Here is an 18,671-nt window from a genome sequence, read left to right as displayed (position 1 = left end):
AAGCTGCAATAGTCACACTTCTCAGCCATCCCAATGTATTTTAGCCACTTCTAGATCATATGAAGACCTGTAACCAAACGTCGGTTCACACACCCACAGCCTTAATTCTGACGCTTCAATAACCAAGAAATGTCATCTTAGCACTCATTAAAGAGTTGTAAGAAGGAAACAATTGCCCTCTTCCCCCCAAAAAAAATCCCAAATCACTTTTTAAAATAACTTTAATTAAAAGGTAAATTTGCAAAGGTAAAATATTAAAAACTTAATAGATCAAATAAGTTTTCTAGTCGGAATCTAAAGCATGGGATTTAAAAACAGAATATTCAGTAAGACAAGAAAGCAACTTCAATCTGCCATTGTACAGCATTTTACAGACATACATAATAAATAAACTTTGCCCCCCGCACTCCACCGAACTGTATGTGCAACAGCAGTTGACATTAGTAGCTCAAAAAAAAAAAAAATCCCCCCTCAGTCCCCTATATAAAAATCAGGTCTAGGAATTCCCCCCCCCCCAATTCACACAGGAGCAAGCGGACGTACAAAGTATTTCACATTTAACAAAGTCAAAATCTGCAATGCTCCATCCCGCCCACACCTCCCTGCTCACAGAAATCCAGGCGCAGGGGTGGGTCCTTCTGCCTGGAAACAGGGCGGATATGGCGACTTCTCCCCACTTCCATATGCGGTGTACGGCAAAGAGAACTCACACCTAACGCATTCGTTGTCCCACAGTACATCGGGAGTATTGTCACCAGTACCCCTAATAAAATTAGATTGAAGGGGAGTCTCTGCTGCAAGTGATCACCGCTGCTTCTAACAACTGAAAAACCAGGAGTTAAAAAAAGTCATCTTCCATTGTCTTAGGCACTAGTCACAAGGCAGTACGAATAATGCCCCACTTAGACACTCTCCCGGCCCCTCTGGTGATGTGCACAGTACAGGGCGGTAATAGTGCACTACAGGAGTAAGGCAGCCACCAGACAAGCATTGAGTTATAGTGACATCATACCGGGACAGATCTAAAACCACCTCCAGTTCCTTCTTGAAATCCAGCTGGAACACGTATTGGTGCAGTCCGTGTTACTAAGCCACTTACTGCGCAGAAGAGGGGGAACCTTGCCCCGGGGACAGTCATGTGACCATTTGCAGCCCTCAAGTTATTCTTATACTGATCCGTTAACGCAGCCCCAAAATCCACGGTAAAGGCAGATTAACCAGGAGGTTCTATGGATGCACAAGAGACCAAGCGGCTGCATTTCATGACTGAAGTTAGGAAGTTCCTGACGCAGACAAAAATCATGGACATGGGGGGGGGGGGATGGTTGATGGCAGATCCTGCAAAGCTTGTACCCCACATCATAGATATTCAGCAGGTGACTGGGAGGATCAAATGAAGCAGGGGGGTGGGGGGTGGGGAGGGAGACCTGTAGCAATATCCAATGTGGTGATGACATTAGAATACACAATCAGCAACGGGTGCAGCCCCATCGATACAGGTAGCTCTTCCAGTAAAAATATTCCAGAGCCTTAGCGGCTTGTGTGTTATGTGGGGTAGGGAAAGGTGGCAGGGAAGGGCAGAGAGAATCAGCAACATACATATTTAATACCAGGGCCACATACAGCAATTCTCCAGCTGCCAAGTCACCAGTGCCACCGGTCATGTGACATTCCAGCAGTCCTAACGTTCCAGCTCCACCAATCACACAGCAAGATGCCGCTTTTAGTCTTTTGTCATTGGTGCCAGGGAAGGGGGCGTTTCCCATACTTCAGGTTTGGTATTAATCAGTTTCATTGTTTTCACGCCACCCCCCCCCCCCTCCCCCCAAGACGCCCTGCAGACCGGGCAGAGGGTGGGCCGCTGGGTGGGGGGGGGGGGGGCGGTGTGTGGGCTCACCACTCAGCATCACCAATTGCTTTGGAGAACACAAAGTCACGGCCGTTCAGGTTCATTATCCCGTCTTTCAGATGAAACTTCCACTTATTTTTACTCCTGTGGATCTGAAACAAAAGCAGCAGTTTATAGTATTAGACCACCAGAGTGTGGATACAGACTCCGTTACCTGTCCCAGCAAGGGCGGAGAGTGACACAAGCTGTATAAGAGAGGAGTATTGTTATTTTAGTTATATTTCCATAGCAGAATGAGCACAAGAGAGGAGATTATAGAGTCTTCTGCGCGTCCTATTAGTGGCTTTAACATTGCATCTCGCACCTTTTTACTCTGTGTATTTTATATTTCACTGCTGGAACTGTATTACTGACATTGTGGATTACAAAAGCACTATGAACATCTGCCCATTGGCAGAAGTGGATAGATCATTGCTTGACTTAGGCTGATTATAAAGAGAAGAAATAACAGCTGTACTAGGGAATATTCCAGGCTTTATAGTCTGATTTCTACATACTACATGTAGAAATAGCAAAACTGTGTGTTAGAACCAGTAACACCAGTCTCTGCTCCATAATCTACGGTTGTGTTTCACCTTTAGGAGTTTGTGGTTTCTTTGTAGCACTGATCAGGTCACGCAGATTCTCTGTTATTTGCCCCATGTCAGAGCTGGCAGCACAGCGCTGTGTTTGGCCACTTTTAACTCCAAAATGAGAGTTCGCCCTGACCTGCAGCTTTGAATACTGCTGCCACCTACTGGCATTCTTAAATAATTACACTGCTGCATGGCTGACGAAAGGATATTGGCCCATGATCCAAGTATAGGCGTGAACTGTTTATTGACACACGTACTAGTCCGATGTAATATGAGGCCTCAGTGCGAACAGATTCATACAGCCCTGTATAATCACCCTGCCCAGTGTAGGCAAAATGAAATGCACCAAGACAAAGGGTGTGTCCACAACACAAAGCTCGCCCATCCTTAATTGTATTACAAAGTCTGACCATCTCAACAAGCACCCCTCTCCAGCTGTTTTAGCACTACACATCCCAGCATGCCCTGCCACAGTATGCCATTTGGCCATGCTAAAACTGTTGCAAGGCATGCTGGGATTCATAGTTAAAACAGCTGGAAGGCTACTTATTGCCCACATCTAAGGGTTGTGATATTCAAACCTTAACCAATAAGGTACAGGAGTTCATAGCACTGTTAATGTATTACACACAATCCTTAACAGATGCGCTTGTTCCAGTCCTAGATACAGATGTTTAAGATGTGCCTGTATATACACTTGAAGGCATTTTCTTTGCAAAGTACAAGTACTGTTTTTGTATTTAACATTAGACTGACAATTCTGTTACATATTCTGATGCTGACAAGGGAACGATGCTGCTGAGTTTAGAAACTACAGAAAAGGATAATTAATTTTCGCTTCCTACCTTATCGTACTGACAGACGACAACATTCTCCGTGTCAAACAGCTCCTGACCTTCCTCGTCACTCACGTCATCCTCGCTGTTCAGGGGCTCCTGCGGCAGAAAGGTGGAAGAGTTACCGTTAAAACGTAATCTTGGCAGTCGCTATCATCCTGAAGGAAGTGGTCTGACCAGCTAATTGAGACCTGCTGGCAGGGCCGGTGTCCCCCATCAGCGGGAAGGACAGAAAGGGGATCTGAGAACCTTGCCCTGAAGGTGGTTCTTCCACTTAGGATGCATCAGATATTAGTACAACACAAAAAAGCAGCTATTACCTCCTCTACTTGTCCATCTTCTCCATCTTTCTCCTTGTCCTCCTCCTCTTCATCGTCATAATCTTCATCCTCATCCTCATCCTCCTCAGAAGACGTGTCCCCAGCCCCATCCACCTGTAGGACGAGAGGCGCTTGCTGCTGCCCTTGCTGGGGTTGTTGCTGATTTGCTACAGTGAGTTGCCCCTGGGTTGGGGCTTGTGGAGCGGACACAGTGGTCGGGATGACTTGAGTCTTGTTTCCTGTAAACAGGATCTGTTGGGGTTGTATGATCACCCCGGTCTGCTGGGAAAGGCCGCCAGGCATTGGAGCCAAAACCTGGAAGGAACACGTATGTAAACAGAATGGACAACCTGCACAGTGTCACGTGACTGACATGTCCTATTAGAGCCTCTAAATCATCACCACCCACTAATACACAGTCCACAAAGTCAGGCCTTGGTAAAAGAAACGTTCTTCTCTGGAGAGGAGGACAGAGGCTCCAGCTTGCTGCACTACGCCTCACCTGTTGTATGACAGGGGCTTGTACCCCTCCTGGCTGCATCTGGGGAATTACTTGCTGCTGCAGGACCATTTGCTGCTGCGGCTGGATAATATACTGCGCGCCGTTCGCTGCTCTCACCACCTGCAGAAGTTGACCTGCGAAAAGGAAGAGGATGCGGCATAAAACAAAGGATCAACTTGCACCGCCAATGGCTTCTTATGCCACTCCCTACTAGACCCTCCTCTCTCTGGCTTCCAAACGCTCCGCAGAAACTGCACTCGCCAAAATTCATCACAGCCCTCTGCATCTGTCACACAGACACACCCCCTGTCCCTTCCTGCTACCCCCTCCCCATCAGTTCCTTACCTGGCTTCAACAAAACCTGCTGAGCCTTTCCTTCAATCTCTCATAGCTCCTGACCCCTTGTCCCTCTGATCTAGTCTAGTGACCCAATGTCTTCCCTGCTCATGGCCTCCATCCAGGTGTCTCTTGTGCGGCTCACATATCCCTCAGAGGGCAATTAAATAGTTTTTTTGGGCGGTTATTTGTTGGACTCCTGACAAGCAATTATATTGTTCCGTTACAGCGTTATAGCCGCAGGCGCCTTCATTCTGGCTTGCACCCCCAGGAGGTTGCGAGCAAAAGTGTGGGATAAACCCAAGGTTAGGGCGTCCAAACAATTTAGGCACCCTAACCAGGACTTTAGTCGTTATACACAGCTAAACCCAGTCTAATAGGACACGATGATTGAGATAATTAATGAGCGCCCAGAACAATTGCATTGCAATACTGGATGCCCATTAATTATCATCGCCCACAAGACAATTGAATTGCCTCCTCCGACTCCATTCAACCTACAATGAAATACTGGTGCTGCAAGGAAGAACCAGTACAGAAGCCAGTCATGTAGCCACCACTGTACGCAAGAATCATAGAAAGATGGTTAGGAGCCAAGTACATTGACCAAAGCCAACCCCATCAAAACCTCAAGTTGCCCAGACCAGCCGAATATAGGCAGCGGCAACAGAGGAAACCTCCACGAACTTACCAGAGTTGGTGATCAGCTGCTGGACGGGAGTCACCCCAGCAGGCAGGGCCAGAGTAGCCGCCGTTGCTGCAGCGCTCTGCAAGACAACAAGGTCACTGGATGTTAGCAATTGTTCACAATCGGGTGCCTCACTATAATAGTCTCTGCATACAGACAACTACCCGCACTCCCATCGGACACAAGCGTTAGAGCACAACACGGATCATACCATTCCTTGGGGCGTCATGTGCTGAATCAGTTTGGAATCATTGCTCGGAATCAGAACCTGCTGCTGGGAAGCTGTAAATGCAGAAATATAAAGGATGCGTTATTCTCAAAAAGATGGACTTCCACCGCCATACGCGTTCTAAACGTACTGAATGCCCCCCCTACCCCCAGGGATTAGACACATAGGGACTATGGGGGTGATGCATGAAGCAGGGATTGACTGTAGAAGTTGCCAATACTGTAGAAACCAGTCAGCTACCTATTTTATAGAATGCATGTGATAAATACATCAATGTGGATTGGTTACTAGGGGCAACGTCTCACTGCTTAATACATCACCCACATTTGTCTGTATAACTCAGTTTACTACAGTAGGGAGTGGGACGCCTTCTGCTCCCCCTCTATATAATGCGTGCCAGGGAGAGGAACGTTCCTCTAAATCATGTTTCCAGCACATTTATAGAATACATTCTTATAACAGCGACTTCATTCACGGAATTGACAAAAGTCACGGGATAGCAGTAGGTAGAAGGTAACGATAGGTGGCGTCACCATACGGCGATGTCTTGGAAAAGCCCAGATCTGCATCAGTTATCTGACATCTCGAGAGTCAGTTTGAGCCCCGGCTAGGCAGTTCATGGCAAGGTGACGTGAAGAACCATCAGAGGATTTGAACGGGGCATAATATTTAATAATAATAATAAATAGGTGACTGACGGATGGGACATTCCATTTCCTAAGTTGTGCAGACATTCAACATTCCTCGATCTACAGTGTCACGTGTGTACCAGGAATGCCTCATGGAAGGCATTACCACCCACCGAACCACGCAGTGGCCGACCACGGATGCTTAATGATCCTGACCAGCGCTGTCTGGCCAGAATTGTCCGTGGCAACAGACACTGGCTTAACTCACATCCACATTGAATGCAGGAGGTACCAGATGCATATCCAGCAGGTCAGTGTGGGTTCTTTAGCTTCCATGGGATATGGGAGCAGAAGACCCACCAGAGTGCCCTGTTAATACTATGACACTGCAAATGGGCTTGTGAGGAAGATATTTGGAGACTGGAAGACTGACAACCTGTGGAGTGGTCAGATGAGTCACGGTTCCAGTTGTTTCGAACTGACGGTAGGGTTCGGGTGTAGCGCAGACACCATGTGTCAACAAGGCACCGTGCAAGCTGGTGGTGGTTCCATAATGGTGTGGGTGAGTGTTCACATGGCATGGGTTGGGTCCGCTGGTCCACCTGAACAAGTCATTGACCAGTAACTGCCATGTTGCTATGCTTGATGATAATTTGCAGCCCTTCTTGGACTTCATGTATCCCCACAACGATTGAATATTCCAGCAGGATAACGCACTGCGCCATCGGCCCCAAGTTCTCCAGAATTGGTTGGAGAAGCAATCTGGAGTGTTCCAACGAATGGTGTAACCACCACGTTTGCCCGAAATGGACCCAATCGAGTATTTATGGGATGTGGTGGAGAGGTCCATTTGCACCCAAGATCCTGCACCTACAAATATCAGGGAGCTGTGGGAAGCCATCCAGGTGGTATGGGTCAACTTCTCTCCAGAGATCATCCGTCCACTTGTGGAATCAATGCCACGTCAACTTGCTGCGCTTCACTGGGCTAGAGGGGGTCCTACACAATACTAGGCATCTATCCCATGGTTTGGCACTCCAGCGGATATGTGTTTGCAGAAAGGCACTTTATGTTCAAAATTTACAATTCCAACAGAAAAAAAATATATATATTCTATCTATACATATACAGAGGAATTAGTTTTCTGAAATTGTCACAAAGAGAAAAGGTTTAATATTTCAGCTTGAGACAAAACACTTCTTACATTTCATTTTGGAACGTCTTATTTTGAATAGTTCTAAGACAAAGTGGCAAGTTTGTCATGGTTAAACAAATCCCCTTTATTCTACATTTTGCACAAGTTTTAGCATTTATTGCTAAGCAGATTGGTCATTTAATACAATGGAGGCGATTTTAGTAGCACCTTAAAATATTTAACTATAGTGCATCATGGTGCCTGCTTTGTAGAATAAGCCCTAATTGAGGGCAGCGCAATGCAGTGTAGATATACACAGCAATGGCGGATTCATAGCCGCACTATTGCTCAGCCACAGCCGGGCGGCTTATACCCAACGCAGCAATTACATACCTGCATCAACACAGGTGCACAGAGCCCAGATAAATGCTGCGCTTTATAGCGCACAGTAACAGAGTTTACTTCATTTGCTCAACAGTTCCAGGAATATGATCCAAAAAGGTATTTACTAAGCAGTGGCTTATAAAAGATAAAAAGATAACGCTGGTGAGCAGAACAAGGGGTGTTTTGCTATAAAAAAAAAAAAAATCCCATTTAAATGCCATGCTTACACACGACGGGAGGAGGTGGCTTATACAAGTCACGCTATAAAACCCAGAACCTCAGTATTAGTTTGAGGTGCAAGTTGTGCCCTAGTTTGATCAGCACCCTCCATCTGCAGAACCAGCTATCATTTTATTATACTGCACAGTGTTATATATAATGGAGCCACAGAACCATCTGTGCCAGCTCCGACCACAGTTCCTACCAGCTGCAGACCTGCACACTCACTGCGGTATGTTGAGGGTACCAGACCTTGATGGGTGGCAGGAATGAGGACTTGCTGTGTTGGAGCTGGGTGCGATGCTGCCTGTTGCTGCTGCATGTGAGGCTGGACGTGGTGATGCTGCTGCTGCTGATGTTGCTGCTGTAGAAGCTGTTGATCCTCTGAGTGAAACCCATCTACCGCCTTGGACTGCATCAGTTTGCTCTCCCACAGCTAGAAAGGAGAGAGAGAGAGAAAAGCCGGTGAGGCGAGTGGGGCTGTGTGAGCAGTTCGTGCAACATCTCAAGTCTACACTCAAACTCACCGTCTTAAGCTCTATCAGAACCTGTTCATCAACACCCTCATCCAGGAACAGCTCCCGCACATCATTAATGACGTCCTCAATGACCGATCTGTACAGTTTAGGCTGCAACATGAAAGACTAGTATAAGACATGCAAATTGTGGAGGCAGCCATTGTAATTGCATTGAAAGGCTGCATTCAGTGCCTATAGGCCAACACACTAATTATAGGGTCTTGGAGAAGGGTGGAGTGTGACATCAGTGGGTATCCCCAGTATATTTACCTACTTCATTAGTAGGCAGCCGATACCAGTGAGACTTAATCATTCAACTAGGACTCCAAATGCCAGTAAGCCAATAGCCCCGCACTGCTCGTGCCAATATGCCGATGGCGCAGCACATCAACATGCAGAGTTTAACCGACTGCTTATAGACCCAGACACACGCTGCCTTAAACCAGAGTCCAGCAGAGTCCGAATTCACTGCAGTGGTCTCTGGGCCTGATTCAGAGCCGGACGCTATTTGCGAACGGTCGTTCAGAAAAAGGGGCCGGCTATTTAAATTGAGCGCTCGCTCTTTGCGGTCTGTTGACGCCTCTGTCTGAGCGAGCGAACAAAACATGCGCTCGCTATTTTGTAAAGACGCCCCCTGGCCGTTCGCATCATACGCCATCTCCGCTATTAGATTAATCGAGTACATCGAAAGGCGTCTGAACTGCTCGCAGTGCTTGTGGTTGGATTTTTCCTACCGCAATCATGCGAACAGTTCAGGCTAAGAGACAACCAAGTGACGTGGTCGATGACGCTGCTTTGTTAATTATGCACCCCCTTAAAACGCCCGTTTGGCACGCCTGCGTTCGGATCTCCACTACCCGCTTTCAAGCACCTTCCCCTGTTACCACCCACAAACGCCTCATCCTGTCACTCAAATTAGCAGGCACTTGCTATTTTGCGAGCGCACAATTTCCGACCGCAATGACTGGTTGGCGCATGCGCATTACGACCCATACGCATGCATAGATGTGCGAACATCGCTCAGAGCGAAGGAGCAGCCGCTTACGAGCGGCTCTGAATCAGGCCCACTGTCGCCTGAGATCAGATATTAACAACATGTTGGTGCATAGCTATTATATTCCAAAACAATTTATAATTGGCAGCAGCAACAGATCCTTTAGTAAATGTGCCCATATTAAAACCAACTGCAAAATATTGCAGAAAACAAGCAATTTTGACTAATCACAGTTCATTCCATCTGCCCCCTAGGTATTAACAGCCAGAGGTTAAGAGTCCGCTCAGAAGCTTACAATTCGATAGGAAGGCCTTGCTCAGGGCTACGGGCTGGGGCAGTAGAATAGATCCGTGACCCATGTTTACCAAGGTTTGATTGCAGAAGCATTGATAGCCAAGATAAGGCTTAGGAACACCAAATATGAGATATGGTAAGAACATACCCTTGTTATCTATTTCTACGAAGTCCATAGGGTTCCACAGGATACCTTGGGGTATAGGTAATGGCGGCAGACATCCAGGCACCACAGAGTTCAAAACTTCTCCATCCTCCCAGGATGCACTGGGGTCCCTCTCCTATACCCCGCCCTCGAGCCTCAGGCACTCAGTTTCGTCACAAGCCATAGGCCGAAGGAGGATAAAGAGAGAGAAGAAAGTCTGGAACACACAAGAATCACATTCTCACCAGAGGGAGACGGAAAAACCGGTGACCAGAATCACAGCCCATCTGCAGTACAGGTGCGACAGGGCGGGAATCCTGTGGAACCCTATGGACTTAGTAGAAATAGAGATAAGGGTAAGTTCTTACCATATCTCAGTTTCTACTTCAGGGTCCATAGGGTATCCACAGGATACCTTGGGGATGTCCCAAAGCAGTATCCTTCAAGGGTGGGGACCCTCCTGTGCTGAGAGGAGAATCAGTCGCCCGAAGGAAGCATCCTGAGAGGCGTAGGTATCAAAAGTATAATACCGTACAAAAGTATGGACAGATGACCACGTGGCCGCCTTGCAAAGCTGAACAGCTGAGGCGCCACATCGAGCTGCCCACGAAGGACCCACAGACCTAGTGGAATGAGCCTTAACAGAAGATGGAACAGGAAGGCCCTCGTAAGCAAAAGATTCAGAGATAGCCAGTCGAATCCATCCTGCCAATGTTTCTTTAGTGGCAGGCCAACCTCTTTTGTGGAAGCCATAAAGGACAAACAAAGAGTCTGACTTCCAATAGACAGAAGTGCGGTCCACATAGATTTTCAAGGCCTGCAGCACATCCAAGGTGGCCTCACCAACCGAAAGGTCCGGTGAAGTAAACTATGGTACAATAATTTCCTCGTTGATATGGAAACTAGATACGACCTTTGGAAGAAACCCAGGACGAGTGCGCAGCACAGCCCTGTTTCTATGAAAAATTAGAAATGGAGGTCTACATGAGAGAGCTCCCAATTCCGAAACCCTTCTGGCCGAAGCAATAGCCAGAAGGAATACAGTCTTAACGGTTAGCCATTTCAAATCTACTGAGCCCAGTGGTTCAAATGGCGGTCCTTGAAGTCTTCAAGACCATAGCCAGATCCCATGGTGCCACAGGTGGAACAAAGGGAGGCTGAATAAGAAGCACCCTTTGCATAAAGGTGCGGACATCAGGAAGCATAGCAATCCTACGATGAAACCACACTGAAAGTGCAGACACCTGTACCTTCAGGGAAGCTAGGCGAAGACCCTGGTCTAAACCCGCCTGTAGGAAGGCCAGAACCCTGGACAATCTGAACATCTGAGGAGCATAACCTCTAGTGCGACACCACTGGAAGAAAGCCCGCCACACTCTATGGTAGATGTTGGCAGAGGAAGGCTTCCGAGCTCTCAGCATGGTGTTGACCACCGAACTGGAGAAACCTCTGGACCTCAAGAGGGCAGTCTCAATTACCACTCCGTCAAAGACAGCCGACTCAGGTCCGGATGAAGGCAAGGACCCTGAGATAGCAGGTCCTGACGTTGAGGCAACAACAACGGAGTGTCCACTGAGAGACTCTGAAGATCCGTGTACCAGTGCCGCCTGGGCCACGCTGGAGCAATCAGCAGTAGCGTGCCGCCTTCTTGCTTGAATTTGCGTATCACTCGAGGAAGAAGGGAGAACGGAGGGAAGAGGTACGCATACTGGAAGGTCCACTTGACCGCCAGAGCGTCCACTAGACAAGCCTTTGCGTCTCTTGTTCTTGACCCGAACATTGGCAGTTTGTTATTGTGTTGTGAGGCCATGAGATCTATCTCTGGAAGGCCCCACTTGTTCACCAGTAGCTGACAAACCTCCTGGTGAAGAGACCACTCTCCTGGATGCACGTCTTGACGGCTGAGAAAGTCTGCTTCCCAGTTGAGAACTCCTGGTATGAACACTGCCGATATTGCGGTGAGATGCTTTTCCGCCCATACTAGAATGCGGGACACCTCTGTCAGAGCCGCCTGACTGCGAGTTCCTCCTTGGCGGTTTACGTATGCCACCGTGGTGGCGTTGTCCGACTGTACTTGCACAGGCTTACCCTGCAGGACCTGTCTTGCTTGCTGGAGAGCCCTGAATACTGCCCGCAGTTCCAATATGTTTATTGGAAGAGCAGCTTCTACCGATGTCCACCTTCCCTGAAAGAAATGTGGACCCATCACCGCTCCCCAGCCTCGGAGACTGGCATCCGTCGTCAGAAGGGCCCAGTCTGCATTCCAAAAGGGGCGCCCCTTGTTCAGGTGAGGAGTCTGTAGCCACCAGGCCAGAGATAATCGTACCTCCGGGGAAAGCACCATAGTTTGTGTCTTGATCCTTTGGGGTGACCCATTCCATCCGGAGAGGATCAGCTTCTGCAGAGGTCTTGAGTGAAACTGGGCAAACTCCACCATGTCGAACATAGATACCATGGATCCCAGTAAACTCATTGCCAAGTGAATAGACACCCGGCGACTCTGCAGGCAAAGAGGGACCTTTGCCTGTAACGCAGAGATCTTTCCTCCAGTCATCAAGATCCTCTGATGTTGGGAATCCAACAGAGCTCCTAGATGGAGCATTCTCTGTGATGGTACCATGGAGGACCAATTTATCAGCCAGCCGAGAGACTGCAATACAGAGACTGTTAGTTGCAGATGGCGCTGAAGTTTCTCTGATGACTCGGCCAGTAACAGGAGATTCGCCAGATAAGGTAACAGGCGCACTCTCTGCAACCGCAGGTGGGCTGCCATGACGGCCATAACTTTGGTGAACACCCGAGGTGCTTTAGCAAGACCGAAGGGCAGAGCCTGAAACTGGAAGTGGTCCTTGACGACTGCAAATCTGAGGAAGCACTGGTGTGCTGGGACAACAAGGATATGCAGGTAAGCATCCTGAATATCCAGCGACACCATGAAATCCCCAGGTTCCATTGCTAAAATAATGGAACGCAGGGTCTCCATCCTGAACCGAGGAACCCTCAGAAATCTGTTGAGGGATTTGAGGTTGAGTATTGGCCGGTAGGACCCATTGGGTTTCTGCACCAGAAAAAGATTGGAGTAATACCCCAATCCCTTCTGAGACCAAGGAACTGGCACTATAACTCCATTCTGGAGCATCGAGTGCATTACCTTCTTGAGTTCCCAGGCCTTGTCCTGATTGGACAGAAGGCCCATGGTGAAAAACCGGCTGGGAGACCTCCTGCGGAAGGAGAGGGCGTACTCCTGAGAGACCACTTCTCTGACCCATGTGTCTGAAGTGGTCAGACACCAGCTTTGGGCGAATTTCAGAAGTCGGCCTCCCACTTTGAGGTCCCCCAAAGAGAGGCCCGTCCCGTCAGGCCGAAGGTTCGTCATCGGACTTGGGAGTGGGATGTCTGGTACTCCAGGCCTGCTTCCTGGGCTTTGCAGGTTTCTTGGCGGCAGTCCTCCTATGAAAGGACTTTACCCTGGGTCTGTTCTGCGTTGTGTAGGGCCGAAAGGACGAAGAACCCGTTCCTGATGGGACAGTAGTGGAAGACAGACACTGAGACTTAGATGCTGCCGAAGTATCCACAATTTTGTCTAGATCAGGGCCAAACAGCACTTCTCCATTGAAGGGTAACCCCTCCAAACCCTTTTTGGAATCAGCATCCGCCTTCCATGAACGCAGCCACAGGATACGACGAGCCGCCACTGCTGCCGAGGAGATCTTGGACGCCATGAGGCCCATATCTAAAGCTGCCTCATTAATGAAGGTAGCTGAGTCCCTTAAATTACCCACCAACTCCACCTGTTCAGGTGACAAGGTCCAGGGATGCCTCCAAGGTATCAGCCCAGTGCTCCATAGCTCTTGCCACCCATCACACGGCCAAAGCCGGTCTGACACGCCTCCTGCAAGAGAAAAAAATTATTTTCAAACATATTTCTACCCTGCGATCCGTTGGATCCTTTAAGGAAGACATAGAGGGCATAGGCAACGCAGCACTCTTTACTAGACGTGTGAATCCACCTGTGGCGGGTTATCCCATTTTGCTAAATAATTATCTGCAAAAGGGTATGCCACCGCAAACAGTCTAGGGGGCTGGTAACGCTTACTCGGCATTTTCCATGCCTCCTCTAAATGACCCACTAGCTGATCAGATAGGGGAAACACCGTAGCATCACTTTTAATATCCTTGAAAAATGCATATTTTGATTTAGCTACATGAGGAGCGTCATCCTCAATAACCAAAGCCGTGCGCACCGCACGTATGAGCCATCATCTGTCATCACAGCATCCTGATCTTGATGAGGTTGCAGCAGAAGCTTCTGCACCCGCACAGACGACTAGCCCTGTAACACCTCTGACAGCTGTTGTACTAAGGTAGACAGTGAATTAGCCCACGCAGGTTCATGGATGACCTGAGGGGGCGACAACGGGAAACTCTGAGGTACTATTAACTGTGTAGGAAACCCCTGCATAGGGGACGACACCATAGACTGCTGTGAGACCCCCATCTGGGGACACGCAGGGGTTGTCGTTAACTGGCCCACCAGGATAGTAAGTGCCGCAGCAAAACAAGCCCATGGTAGCTCCTGCACAGGTGTAGTGACAGAAGTCGGCCGTGCCAACCGCAGGCACGCCTTACATAATCCATCAGAGTTACCATCACCCTCTGCCAATGGTACCTTGCATACAGTACACTTAGGCGGAATGGGGAAATCGTGCTGTCAGACATACTGAGTGTGTGACCCGGAGCTGTATGTGACCACCGCACTTCACAACAAGTTGTATAGTGAGGTATAAATCCACCTTGCAACACCGCACTGCAAGGGCTTGTTAGCAGAGAAGAAGAAAGGGATAGAGAAAATAGCTGACAGTATGTGAAAGTAACAGACAGCAGCGCTAGCCCAAACTCACATACAATGCAGAATATTGAAAACCCTGCAGTATCTGCGCTTCATCAACTAACCAGACCTCAGCCTGGTAGGAAACAGTGCTGCATACACTGACCTTGCATCGGAGGAGAGGTATGCAGGGGGACCCAGACCACGATGCCCGCGTTAACAGCTTCCAGCAGCGTTTGCCACATGTATTAAAATGGCCACCAAGGAGCAGAGGGAGGGCTGGTCTGGGGGCGGAGCGCATGCAGATGCCTAACCACCTTGTGGAGAGGCCGCGTGCAGCGGGGGAGGCGCCGGCTGCTTAGCAGGGAAAGCGCGCTCCCCTGGCATGCATTTAAACCCTGGGACGCTGGAGATTTACTGTTTCTGTCCAGTCCTCAGTCGTGGAAGTGGAAAGCGCAGGGATCAGTAGCCTGGTTCCACACTGCAGCCAGTCCCCAGGGAGCCCCCTGCCTGGGGACTAAGGACTGTGCTATTCGGCTGGGACCCATCGCGGGACCTTGCCGCTTACCTGAACCCCCGTAAATCCGGCCACAGTCCGGGCAACCGGGGCCACCGCTAGCTGTGACCCCAGTCACCCACCAGCATCCCCGGATCAGTACCGGCGTTCTGGTACCAGCGGGGTGTAGGAGCGATGACATGGACGTCAGTACAGACTGTCCATGTTGTCTGCTCGTTAGATGTGCAGCCACAGCTGCATTGAAGAACTTCAGGGACCTGCAGACCCCCACTCAGTACAGTGCATCCGACTTCGGCCAGGCACCGACGAAAACTTGGTGCCTGAGGCTCGGGGGCAGGGTATAGGAGAGGGACCTCAGTGCACCCTGGGAGGATGGAGAAGTTTTTAACTCTGTGGTGCCTGGATGTCTGCTGCCATCGCCTATACCCCAAGGTATCCTGTGGATACCCTATGGACCCTGAAGTAGAAAGCAGTGACATGGGTACACACATAGGAGGAGACTATCAAACCCTCTAAACAGCACAAATGGAGATGTTACCCTTAGCAACCAATGAGATTCTAGCTATCCTCATGTTATTTCTAGAGCAGCACGGGGGGCAGGATGCCTGGCCAGAAAAGAGGTTGTGGCCAATCACAACAGGGGCATGTCCTTGAGACATGCCCCCTTCACATCACCAGGGGTGGAAGGGGGGGGGGGGGGGGGGCAGGGCTCACAGAAATGCTGGACTTCCCTAAAACTTCCCCTGCAGGTGGAGCAGAAGCCATGCACATAAATTCACTTGGTAGTGATTGTCTCACTGCAACACTATAAGCCTAAACACTCATCCCAAATACCTAGTACACTCTAAGCCTAACCACTCATCCCAAATACCTAGTACACTCTAAGCCTAACCACTCATCCCAAATACCTAGTACACTATAAGCCTAACCACTCATCCCAAATACCTAGTACACTATAAGCCTAACCACTCGTCCCAAACACCTAGTACACTATAAGCCTAACCACTCACCCCAAATACCTAGTACACTGTACTGTACACTCATCCCAAATACCTAGTACACTATAAGCCTAACCACTCATCCCAAATACCTAGTACATTATAAGCCTAACCACTTACCCCAAATACCTAGTACACTATAAGCCTAACCACTCACCCCAAATACCTAGTACACTGTACTGTACACTCATCCCAAATACCTAGTACACTATAAGCCTAACCACTCACCCCAAATACCTAGTACACTGTACTGTACACTCATCCCAAATACCTAGTACACTATAAGCCTAACCACTCATCCCAAATACCTAGTACACTATAAGCCTAACCACTCACCCCAAATACCTAGTACACTGTACTGTACACTAATCCCAAATACCTAGTACACTATAAGCCTAACCACTCATCCCAAATACCTAGTACACTATAAGCCTAACCACTTACCCCAAATACCTAGTACACTATAAGCCTAACCACTTACCCCAAATACCTAGTACACTATAAGCCTAACCACTCACCCCAAATACCTAGTACACTGTACTGTACACTCATCCCAAATACCTAGTACACTATAAGCCTAACCACTCATCCCAAATACCTAGTACACTATAAGCCTAACCACTTACCCCAAATACCTAGTACACTATAAGCCTAACCACTCATCCCAAATACCTAGTACACTATAAGCCTAACCACTTACCCCAAATACCTAGTACACTATAAGCCTAACCACTTACCCCAAATACCTAGTACACTGTACTGTACACATCCCAAATACCTAGTACACTATAAGCCTAACCACTCATCCCAAATACCTAGTACACTGTAAGCCTAACCACTTACCCCAAATACCTAGTACACTGTACTGTACACTCATCCCAAATACCTAGTACACTATAAGCCTAACCACTCATCCCAAATACCTAGTACACTATAAGCCTAACCACTCACCCCCAAATACCTAGTACACTATAAGCCTAACCACTCACCCCCAAATACCTAGTACACTGTAAGCCTAACCACTCACCCCCAAATACCTAGTACACTATAAGCCTAACCACTCACCCCCAAATACCTAGTACACTATAAGCCTAACCACTCACCCCCAATTACCTAGTACACTATAAGCCTAACCACTCACCCCAAATACCTAGTACACTGTACTGTACACTCATCCCAAATACCTAGTACACTATAAGCCTAACCACTTACCCCAAATACCTAGTACACTATAAGCCTAACCACTTACCCCAAATACCTAGTACACTGTACTGTACACTCATCCCAAATACCTAGTACACTATAAGCCTAACCACTTACCCCAAATACCTAGTACACTATAAGCCTAACCACTTACCCCAAATACCTAGTACACTGTACCGTACACTCATCCCAAATACCTAGTACACTATAAGCCTAACCACTCATCCCAAATACCTAGTACACTATAAGAGAGCCAAGATGCAAAATTGAGGAAATTGGCAGAATTCAGGTTAAAGCAGGCAAAAGACAGGTCCAATACGAGTGACCTGCCCCATGCATCGTTCTGCTAATCTGTAACAATTCCTTTGCGACAAATAAACCCCTAATCCTAAACACCTAGTACACTATAAGCCTAACTAATTATCCCAAACACCTAGTACACTATAAGCCTAACCACTCATCCCAAACACCTAGTACACTATAAGCCTAACCACTCATCCTAAACACCTAGTACACTATAAGCCTAACCACTCATCCTAAACACCTAGTACACTATAAGCCTAACCACTCATCCTAAACACCTAGTACACTATTTGCGTAGTAAGATGCAAAATTGAGGAAAGTATGAAGCACAGGAATCGTACCGTAAGGCGCTAAAGGGATAGGTGTATTACCTCTGTATATAGAAAAGTGATGAGAAAGCTTTAACTGGGCTCGGATACCTGTGGAGAGGGAAGTAGCACAGAGTATATAGGGCATGTAACAGGGCTGTAGGCCGCATACTGGGCTTGGACACCTGTGGAGAGGGATTTGGCTATATACGGCATGTAACAGGGCTGTAGGATGCATACAGGGCTCGGATACCTGTAGAAAGTGATTTGGCAGTAGCACAGAGTATAGGGGGATATAACATGGCCGTAGGATGCATACAGGGCTCGGATACCTGTGGAGAGGGATTTGGCTATATAGGGCATGTAACAGGGATGTAGGCCGCATACTGGGCTCGGATACCTGTGGAGAGGGCAGTAGCACAGAGTATAGGGAGATATAACAGGGCTGTAGGCCGCATACTGGGCTCGGATACCTGTGGAGAGGGATTTGGCAGTAGCACAGAGTATAGAGGGGATATAACAGGGCTGTAGGTAGCATACTGGGCTCGGATACCTGTGGAGAGGGATTTGGCAGTAGCACAGAGTATAGAGGGGATATAACAGGGCTGTAGGTAGCATACTGGGCTCGGATACCTGTGGAGAGGGCAGTAGCACAGAGTATAGAGGGGATATATAACAGGGCTGTAGGCCGCATACTGGGCTCGGATACCTGTGGAGAGGGATTTGGGAGTAGCACAGAGGGGATATAACAGGGCTGTAGGCTGCATACTGGGCTCGGATACCTGTGGAGAGGGATTTGGC

At 48.4% G+C, this 18,671-nt stretch overlaps 1 protein-coding gene across 2 annotated transcripts in view; it reads right to left on the bottom strand.

Annotated features, from left to right (window-relative positions):
* Nucleotides 1–203: 203 nt before the first annotated feature.
* The window catches only part of GTF2A1 (general transcription factor IIA subunit 1), a 28,785-nt gene continuing 10,317 nt past the window's right edge, over nucleotides 204–18,671 (bottom strand). Inside the window, exons 2-9 of one of the 2 annotated variants that reach the window (XM_088460887.1) lie at nucleotides 8,290–8,391; nucleotides 7,991–8,198; nucleotides 5,378–5,448; nucleotides 5,170–5,245; nucleotides 4,143–4,276; nucleotides 3,641–3,955; nucleotides 3,330–3,419; nucleotides 204–2,001 (exon numbers count right to left, since the gene is read on the bottom strand). In XM_088460887.1, the coding sequence (XP_088317013.1) occupies nucleotides 1,894–2,001; nucleotides 3,330–3,419; nucleotides 3,641–3,955; nucleotides 4,143–4,276; nucleotides 5,170–5,245; nucleotides 5,378–5,448; nucleotides 7,991–8,198; nucleotides 8,290–8,391 (1,104 nt within the window). In that variant the 3' untranslated portion in view covers nucleotides 204–1,893. The remainder of the gene's footprint in view (nucleotides 2,002–3,329; nucleotides 3,420–3,640; nucleotides 3,956–4,142; nucleotides 4,277–5,169; nucleotides 5,246–5,377; nucleotides 5,449–7,990; nucleotides 8,199–8,289; nucleotides 8,392–18,671) is intronic. The other variant, XM_088460888.1, reaches the window with a different exon arrangement.

The sequence above is a fragment of the Taudactylus pleione genome, unplaced genomic scaffold, assembly GCF_031769625.1.
Source record: "Taudactylus pleione unplaced genomic scaffold, aTauple2 ptg000987l, whole genome shotgun sequence".
Classification (NCBI taxonomy): Eukaryota; Metazoa; Chordata; class Amphibia; order Anura; family Myobatrachidae; genus Taudactylus; species Taudactylus pleione.
The sequence above is the reverse complement of the archived record's forward strand: the minus strand, read 5'-3'. Positions and strand labels throughout refer to the sequence as shown.